Source organism: Zea mays, chromosome 4 (assembly GCF_902167145.1).
Source record: "Zea mays cultivar B73 chromosome 4, Zm-B73-REFERENCE-NAM-5.0, whole genome shotgun sequence".
Classification (NCBI taxonomy): domain Eukaryota; kingdom Viridiplantae; phylum Streptophyta; class Magnoliopsida; order Poales; family Poaceae; genus Zea; species Zea mays.
This window is the reverse complement of record NC_050099.1, coordinates 172,478,256-172,487,963: the sequence shown is the minus strand read 5'-3', so window position 1 is coordinate 172,487,963 and position 9,708 is coordinate 172,478,256. Positions and strand designations below refer to the sequence as shown.

At 51.9% G+C, this 9,708-nt stretch overlaps 1 protein-coding gene across 1 annotated transcript; it reads right to left on the bottom strand.

The window, feature by feature from the left end:
* Positions 1–6,161: 6,161 nt before the first annotated feature.
* LOC103654079 (endoglucanase 7-like) lies at positions 6,162–8,960 on the bottom strand. Its single transcript, NM_001301588.1, has 5 exons — positions 8,733–8,960; positions 8,338–8,550; positions 7,870–8,070; positions 6,965–7,219; positions 6,162–6,863 (listed from the first exon to the last, which is right to left on the bottom strand). Exons 1-5 carry the CDS (start codon positions 8,958–8,960, stop codon positions 6,162–6,164), a joined length of 1,599 nt encoding a protein of 532 aa, NP_001288517.1.
* Positions 8,961–9,708: the final 748 nt, after the last annotated feature.

The following is a 9,708-nucleotide window of genomic DNA, read 5'->3' as shown; positions in this document are numbered from 1 at the left end:
GCGGCGACGGCGGGCGCGCAGCGGCGACGGCGGGCGCGCAGCGGGTGAGGGCGCGTGAGGATGGGCGGCGTTGCGGCTCGGCGAGGGCGCGAGGCGAGGACGCGGGGCGGGCTACGACGGCGGCGCGGCGACGGAGGTCGGGCGGGCGGCGGCGCGAAGAGTGACTGCCGAGCGAGAGAGAGAAACTGCGCGCTGTGGCCGATTAACGGACCACTATTTTCGTCGGCCTCACTGAGGCCGACGAAAATAGTGGTCAGTTAATGTCGTATTTTCGTCGGCCGGGAGAAGACCGACGAAAATACATGACTTATGTTCGTCGGCCTGGCGTGGACCGACGAAAATAAACCTCATTTTCGTCGGTCTCGAGGCCCACGAAAATGTCGTTCCTATTTTCGTGGGCAGGCCGACGAAAATAGGTACGGGCCCACGAAAATAAGGTGTATTTTCGTCGGTTCCGTAGGCCGACGAAAATAACTATTTATTTTCGTGGGCCGACCGACGAAAATATCTAGGCCCACGAAAATTTAGGCGTTTCCTGTAGTGAAAGTTGTAGTACACTTAATAACCTACAAATAATAGTAAGAAAGTAACCCCAAAAAGATTTCAGAAAAGCCCCAAAAGGTTCACCAAAGGTTTGAGCACAAAAGAAAATTCAGAAATTGCCTAAGTCCAAAACTAACCTTTGGCCAAAGATCACACATGTGCACCCTCATTCAAACTTCAAAACACTTCGACCCAATTGACAAAGTGGCGCCAAATTAACCCTAGAATGCCCTGGAAAAAGTTGACACCTACCCTAAGACGTTTGACACGACTTGGCACCATTTTTGTCTCGGTTTGGACATCTCTGACATAGCCGACTTCCCACCCCCATATCTCTCTAACCCGACCACATCTACCCTTGGAACTCACATGAACTAGGTAGCTCTAGGTGTAGGGAAGAAGTCTCTCACAGGCTCTAGGGCAAGATTCGTACGTTTTGGCCGCTCAGCAGAGGGAAGAACACGGACAGAAGCAAAGAGCCACGTGTTCGACGCGCTCTGAGCTCGCCAGAGCACGCCCGCGCGCGCCCCCGCGTGCCCCGCGTCGCGCCAAAGCCAAGCCGGCGCCATGGCCCGCGCCCGCGCCTATAAAGCCCCCAGGGACTTCGACCGTACCCCTCCGCACGCGCTCGACCTCACCGGAGCCCAAACCCGCCGGCGTTTGCCCGTGCACGGCGTGTCCGCGGCCGCCCGATCCCCCTGCCACCGTAGACCGGCCAACAGAACCCTTCCCAACCCCGTCCGACCCTTGGAGAATACTGAGCACACCTCGGTGAAGCTCCCCGAGCGAGGAATCGGAGTTTGCTTCGCCGGAGAGGCCAGTCCACGGTCACCGGACTCCACCCGACCGCCGGCGAGCGTAGACCGGGTAATCCTCTGCTCGATTCCTCGATTCCTTGTGCACACAGCCTCTACGTCACCCCGTGAGGCTCACTGTGCCATTGGATTGAACTAGGTCGCCGTGGTTTGGCCGGAACACCCGCCGCTGACGAGAGCACCCGCCTGCGCACGTGGACCGGACGATTCCGGCCACCCCCGCCGTCGAGCCTTACACTGTTGTGACCGCCAGGACCTCCCAGAGCCAACCCCGCCCCTCGCCGGACTTCTCTCACCGCCGGTAAGCCGCGCCGCCCTTTTCTTTCTCGCGGGTACTGTTTAAACCTAGGGAGGGACCGCGGGGGAGAAGAAGAGAAAGCTAGAGGGTTTTGCGCAATGTCAGTGACTCAGAGAAATAGTAGCGCGGGGGTATAACTGAGAGAGTTAGTTTGGAAATAACCCAAGGACCCCGGTGCAAAGTGGTTTTCCAGGAAACCTTTTATTAAATCTGATTTAAAATTTAAACAGAACTTGAATAATTCATATCTTCTGTTTTATTCATCCAAATTGAGTCAAACCAATTTTGTCAGATCTTAAATAATATAAACTACTTAAGAAAAATATAAAACCCCTATATGCTACAGAAAACTTTAGGGTTCTGATTTAATTATTGTTTTGGCCAAAAGCTAAATAATAGGAAGAAAAATAGTTGCACTATTTAACTGAGGTTAAGAAAATTTGGAGAAGTGCATGACCACCTACTGATCTATTTAAAAATGATAAACCCCTCTGTACACCCCATTAAGGTAGAGTTTGCCATTTATTTCACATTGTGCTTAAAGTTAAAGAAAATAAGAAAGGTGATTTAATTAAGGAACCAGGGGCACCCCTATTTTGGTTAGTCTATAGTTCACTAGAAAAATCTATTATACTCTGGTTTAGTACAAAATAATTGGGATACCTTTTATTTTAAGAAAACAAGGAAAACTTAGAAAAACTTAGAAAAACCCTAGAAAAATAACCTTAAGGTGAAAACACCCCAAACCTTGGGATAATTAATGTTTTATTATTAAGAACTTAGGAAAAATATGAAATCTGTTGTTTGACATTTTTCAAATAGCAAGGCAGTAGAAAGTGCCTTTTTGGCATTAAACTTTGGAAAATCACAACTAAATAACCATCCCTTAGCTTTCTCTGATTTTTGGCACAGAAGCGTATTATTACTTTTAGATGCCAACAAAAATAACCCTTAGGACAGAACCCACCCCTAGTTAAGAGTTGTAGTACAAAGTGACCCATTTACACAACTTTTGTTATTTTTGTCTAAAGCATAGCCTTTTTATTTTTGAACCTCAAATTCCTAGAACAGGCTATATTGACCAATGGCAAGCCACTGTAATTTTTACAGAATTTTTGGAAAAAGTTATTTCACTGTTGTAGTTCAAACCTACACTAGAATTCATAAATAGAAAATAAAGAAAGAGAAAATGAATAATGGAAATTAGTGTCATCCTAAAACCCTTTGTAAATTGTCCACTGAAATATATAAAGGAAATACCAATCCACTATGCTTATCCTTAACAAAACCTAAACCTAGAGTGATAAGCATAAACCACTAAAAGCCACGTATGACCAATGAACCCTAAGTTGCCAACTAACTTAGTTTTTCTTCCTTTAGCATAATGTTATTAAATCCTGCATAATCATGACATACATATTCATTGCATTTCGATAGACTGTAACATCGCTGACGGAGAGTACGTCCTCGTGCCGGAGCAAGGAGCTGCTCAGGAGGTAGCCCCGGATCCAGCACCAGAGCCTGCACTAGAGGATCTGCCTGCCACTGCTTTGGAAGGCAAGCCCCGGTTTATGCATAACCTGTTATTTATGCTATTTTACTACACTTAATGATTGTAGAATTGATTGTGCACTTAGGTGTAGGAGTTGTTTGAAACCCTAGTTGCATGATCTCAGGAATCCTTTTTGAGATGAATACTAGTATGCTAGGTCGAGGTAGCTGCTTTATTAATTAGGATCTCGGTAGAAGTCGAGTGATTTTTCTAGCACTCGCGCGAGGTCAGGAAATTGGTTGTATCCACTTTCTTCTCATAATGATGCTGGTTGTGGACAACAATCCATGGGGATTGGTTGTCCACGGGATAAAAATTTGAATAAGGATTAAGGTGTGGTACCGTGAGTCAAGCGTTTGAACGTACTAAACACATACCGAGAAATATAGTAAATCGGTAAGCCTAGTACCTGAGTGAACCTACCCGCAGACTTTACCCCTCACGCGACCTGAGACGTGGTCTCCCATTCCGGTTATGGTGGGTACAAGTGCGGTCACTGCACGACGGCAGTCGGGGTCAGTGAGGCATTGTACGCCAAGGCGGTGAGCCCTGATCTGTTGCCAGGGAATCGATGGGGACGGTTGATGTGTGTGGGGATGGAGTGCCCCTACACGTCGTGTGTTTAGGTTTACCTTGCAAGGATAAAAACTCGATTCGAATCGTCTGCTTCTCGCAGCTAATGAGACTGCTTGATCCATGCTGCTACATTGAGTAACAAGTGGAAATATGATGAGTTGATACAAGATGTTGATTGCTAAAAATGTTTGCTACTATGTATGAGTAGTTAGTACATATTTAGCATTAAGAGAGTCACACTTAAATTTGACAAAGTTAAAACTTGATTCAGAAACTCAGCTAGTGCTTTTGGCAACCAAACCCCACAGCCAAACAGATGCATGTCTAGAGGTAGAGGAGTAGACTCCTCACACCGGGTAAGTCTAGCTGAGTATTAGTATACTCAGCCTTGCTTGTGGCATAATTTTACAGGTTCTTTGGAGGACATGGTTGCTGGAGTGACTTGACCGTCCATCTTGCCACCGGGTTGGACTGTCGAGTGGGACCCCGCCTCGGCTGAGTAGGAGCATGAGGAGTGATGGGACAAGCTTCCCCATCCCTCCATTTATCTATCATTAGTTTATTCCGCTGCACTTCGAACAATGATGACTACTTGTGCAAAACTCTGATGGTGATGTAATAATTTAATACTCCTTAATGTATGGTTTTATGCTTTATTGTATTTGCTCTGTGACTCACCATCGAGTGAGATTGTGGTACTTGATCCTGTCAGTGGCCTCGTCGGACTAGATCCGAGGGATTGACGGGTTATTCCCATTTAAGTGTGGTCTTGCCTCTAAGGCGGGACTTAGGCACTTAAGTCGGAATAACTCGGGCAGTTCCGCCACACTAACTGGGCATATAAACAGAATGTACTGCTGAAAATCTGGGCATAGATAGAAACAGAATGTACTGCTGAAAATAATGTGAACCAAATACAACTGGGAATCTGGGCATAGATAGAAACAGAATGTGAACATAATGTCTTGACATCACAGAACATGAGCACAAATTCTGTTACAACCACATAGAGAGTCTTACATAAACACAACCACCTCACAGATTAAAAGTTCATAACATTATGTCTTGACACGAACAGAATGTCTTGACATCACAAAAGTCTGCATACTAATAGTCTTGACAACTCAAATAGTACGATCAAACATCTGGTCATAGTCGTAGCCCATAATACGACAATGCTCGGCCAAAGAGACAGCCACTTTATTCTCCTCCCACTGCAAGTCATCAAACACCATTTGCCACAACTCCGGATCTTCTGACACGTATCCATCCATTGGGTCCTCAACATGAGAAGGGTGGGTGTTGTCTTCAACATCTGAAGGGGGATGATGAAGGTCCCAACCAGGACATTTATTCTCTAGATCTTCTTCACACACACTTGAAGTCTTCTCGAGGCTCTTGCAGACATCCTTCAAATGGCCAGCTAGCTTTCCAACCTTACCCCCTTCAACTTCTGGGATACTACAACACAGCCCATTAATGGTACGTAACAGTGAAGATTGCCTCCTCATCTCTTGAATGGCATATCGTAGTGAGTTCTTCACGCTAACGTGATACTTAAAATCAACATGTTCCTGTACAAATAAAACTAGTTCAAATACTTGTGAAGAACAGACCTTATTCCACATGCGGCAAAGGAAGGGAGAAAGAAAATCAGTCACCATGGAGTTATCTTCAACAAAGCTTCGATACTTGACAGCTTCGACAACTAGTCCAACCTTATCGGCGGCAATTGTCGCAGATTGCACCGCCGCTCGAGCCTCCTTCTCAGCCACCACAGCCGCGCATCTTGCCTCCGCCGCAGCAACAGCCGCGGCACGAGCAGCATCAACAGCCTCTGCAACAGCGACGACGGGAGCAGTTCGATCCATGGTGTTTTGAGTGCGGCGGCTAGTGTGCGGCGGCAAGGTGCGGCGGCTAGGGTGCGGCGGCGGATAGGGTTTGGTTGAGAACTTGTTTTGGTTGGGCGTGAACGGCAGCTAGAGAGAGAAGAAGGGCTCACGTATAGTCTCCTGGTAACGGCAAAATGACGGCGTGAGTATAAGATCGTCGTTACCTGTTAATGGTTTAGTCATGTCCATTTTAAAGTGTTGGCTATGTCCAGCTGTTTCATAAGGAAGAAACTCTCTCCTAGACCTCCATTTCGTCGAAGCCGAACCCTCCGTGTTTCATAATGTCAAATTTCTCCATATGTACCAGTAGTGAATTTACATTTTGCAGAATTGCACATGCATGTAGGCGCCTCCACCCTTTTCTCTTTTTTTTCTTTCTCGTATACAATAACCTCGATCTGTGTAAAATGAAATTCAAAGCTCGAAAAAAATGAACTAAAGAATGGGGAAAATTGTACAGCCCCCTTCCTCTACATCCTATCTATTTACACCTCGGCCGCCGTGGACGTGACGGTGACGGGCACCGACGTGGACCCCTGTTCCCGCTCCAGCCACGCCATCCGGCGCAGCTTAGCGAATACGCCGACCATCGGGGCCGTATTGTACGTGCAGGCCTCCGTCTGCATGTAGTTGTCGCGGCTGTCCCTGAACCTGTCGCGCCTGTCCGGCCCGCCGACGATCGCGCCGACGAGCAAATTGGGGTTGGAGCCCCGCCGGCCGAACCAGTGGTCGAACCCCTGCGTGCAGCCGATGAACTCCCTGCTGTGCTTGTACGGCACGATGGACGCGGCGCGGTGGTGCACCCGGCCGGGGTACCTGGAGCCGTAGCCGACGAGGTAGCTGGCGCCCCGGGGGTTGGTGCCCAGCACGTAGTCCGCCTGCGCCCTGGCGAGCGCGAACACCTCCTCGGCCGCCGCCGCGCACGACACGGCCCGGGCGGCGCCGCCGGCCTCGGCGGCCGCCAGGTAGTCGGAGTAGGCGGAGAGAAGGAGCGCGGCGCCGGTCACGTACTGCATGTTGTTCCACTGCCGGACGTAGAGCATCCCGCCGGGGCTGCGCTCCACGTTGGCGTCCGCGCCGCCCTCCGTGTTCCGGCCCAGGCACGCGCACACGTACCGCTCCGCCTTGGCCCTGTACCGCTCCAGCGTGCTCCGGTGGCGCGGCGCGTGCTCCCCTCTCAGCAGCAGCTGAAACAAGCAGTACGGATGCACGCGTCGATCAGTCCCGCGAGGCCGCGACTCTTTACGCGCTGCTGGCAGCTGGCATTGTTACGTGCACCGACACTCACCCTTGCCGCTAGGATCTGGACGCCGGCGTACTTGACGTCCCAGCTGAACTCGTTGATGGCCCAGCCGGTGCCGCCGAAGCTGTCGGCGTTGTCGACGACGTAGTCGAGGTAGTCATCTCTGCCGGTGGCGCGGTGGAGCCACAGGGCGGCCCACAGTAGCTCGTCCTTGTACCCGCTCACCGACGCGTAGTAGCTCTTCACCTCCGCGATGCTGCTGTCGTATGTCCCCCTGTACTTGTCGGCGAACTCGAACAGCTGCAGAGATACAAAGAGAGAGAGAAAAAAAAAGATATAGGTGAAACCGTGCAGGTCCTAACACGAAAATAAACGAAAACAAAAAAAAGACTGTTTTAAAATAAAATAAACGAAAACAAAAAAAGGACTGGCTGAATTAGCAAAGCACATGATGACGTTTACATTTCTTTGTTTCTAAGCAGTTCATGCGGTTGAACTGTCGACATAATCATGGAGACCGCGCCACCAGATGGTAGCTCCCCACTTTTCTCCGTTCTTTTTTCGCGTTAGGTCGCGCGCCGGCCGGCTCCACACACATGGCATCCCCTACGAACCGACAGAAACCTCTCATCTGAAAAAGGTCGTGCTCACAGCTTGGCATGTGCCCGCGGACGAGAGGACTGGCACACACAGCACAACGAAGAAAGAACACACCTTCCAAACGCCCCTGCCAAGAAGAAGCTGTCCATGTCCGGCACATCTTGACTAGAGCAGCTAGCAGCCTGCCTGCAGCTGCAGGCGGTCGTGACGGTCCAAAGTTCGGTAGGCGTGGCGGACGCGTACGTACCGGTATTACCGCAAGTCCACCGCATTTTTTTTCGAGTGATTTTCACGAACCATAGCAACAACAACAACAAAAACACGGACCATCACATCGCTGTATTTATTACCTGCTGGGCGTGGTGCAGGAGGAGGTGCGCGTAGTGCGGGTTGGAGCCGCGGAAGACGATGGACGCGGCCGCCATGGCCGCCGCGGTCTCGCCGGCGACGTCGGAGCCCGGGTGGTCCCGGTCGACCTTGTACGCCTGCCGCGACGTCGTCATGTCCTCCGGCCGCTGCCAGCAGTAGTGGTCCGTGTCGCCGTCGCCCACCTGCGCGCACGAAACTGTCAACACACTTGCTTTGGCATCGACCGAGAGCAGCTAGCCTAGCCATGTGGAACTGCATTACTTATTGCGACTGTTTCGTACGTCCAACCAACCCGGGCGGGCTAGCTGTTGCTATTCACCACTCACCAGAGAGAAATATTCTTTAATTTTTGCGCGTGTGTAACAGAGCTAGCTTTCGCCAAGTCACGGTGAGGTGATCGAGATGACTGGATGATGGAGCGACGCGGTGGATCGTGTAATTAACCGTACCTCAGCCCAGAGCTCGTCGGGCCTGGTGTGCGCCTTGATGAAGTAGTCGGTGCCCCACTTGACGGCCTCGAGCGCGTGGCCGAGCTCGCCGGCGTCCGCGACGTCGCCGCCGTACTCGATCAGGCTCCACGACAGCATGGTGACGGTGAACGCCATGGGCAGGCCGAACTTGACGTGGTCCCCGGCGTCGTAGTATCCTCCCACCAAGTCCACCTGTGGCGCGCGCGATCACCATTCATAGAGAGAGAGAAAAAGGCAGCCATGTTAGCTGACTTGACGACGGGCCGATCGATCAGCTGAGATCGTTCGTTCACGGAACGGAACACCATCTCGAGAGTCTCGACTCCGGGACGGAACGGTGCCGTCGTCGGCGACGACGCAACGTACGTACGTACCCCTTGCTCGAGCCCGTCGGTGAGGCCGGAGTGGTGGCGCCATGCGACGCGCTGGCTGTGCGGGAGGCGGCCCGAGCGCTGCGCCTCGAAGTAGAGCAGGCTCTTGCGCAGCGCGTCCCCGTAGTCGTGCGCCTTCCCCTCGGTTCCACCGGCGAGGACCGCGGCAACGAGCAGCAGCAGCGCGACGCGGCGGAGCCGGTGGCACGGGGACGAAGCGGCGCTACTCATTGGGCGGGGAGAGTCCCCGCGCGGCGCCGGCTGCTTTGTGGGCTGTCTTCTTCCCTCTCGACTCCTGATCCAGTCCTCCTCTGTTCCGAGCGGCGCGCGCGCGCGCGCGTCTTATAACCTGCCTGCCTAGTGCCTGCTGCGACTGCGACCCCTGCCCGACACGACACACAACACAAGCGCCCGCGCGCGGAATGTTGAATTGGTTGGGTCCCCGATGGAATAGCTAGACGGTGCCGTGGGGTTTGGAGGGAGGGGATGGATTCGTTCGGGCTTTGGTGAGGTCATGGTTTGGGGTGGATGTGGACTCGGCCTTGCCATTGGCGACGCGCGCAAGCAAGGCAGATTTTGACTGGGCGCCGGACGACCGGAGGCGAGGGGGCCTCTGGACTGGGCGGAGATCCTGCATCGGTTGGGTTGGGGTTGGGGGCCGGGGCGGACACGTACCGCTCCTGCTCTACTGCCCACTCGCAGTCGCAGTCGCACTGCACCGGCGTACGACCGCGACAAATCGAGCCCAGTCGTCGGCAGCTTCGCGCGCATGCCTTCACGTGCTCCTCCAGGCTTACGTGACGCTGGTCTGGTTGGTGAGTTGTCAGCAGCGGAAATGCAATGCAATCCGATTTTACCGGCCCATGTTTTTTTCCCAGTTCTTCTGATGATTAGCTGAAAAGGCTGCGACTTCGTCCTCCTTACCACATGATAGCATGTCTAGTAGATTATGCTAGAATATTATATTACATAGTAGGTG

Bases quoted from the DNA above. Each gene is read 5' to 3' on its own strand.
- LOC103654079 (NM_001301588.1), bottom strand. From the start codon at position 8,960: ATGAGTAGCGCCGCTTCGTCCCCGTGCCACCGGCTCCGCCGCGTCGCG. The intron at 8,071-8,337 runs GTACGGTTAATT...TCGTGCGCGCAG, and splicing joins CCGACGAGCTCTGGGCTGAG to GTGGGCGACGGCGACACGGA. The intron at 7,220-7,869 runs GTAATAAATACA...GTATCTCTGCAG, and splicing joins TCCTGCACCACGCCCAGCAG to CTGTTCGAGTTCGCCGACAA.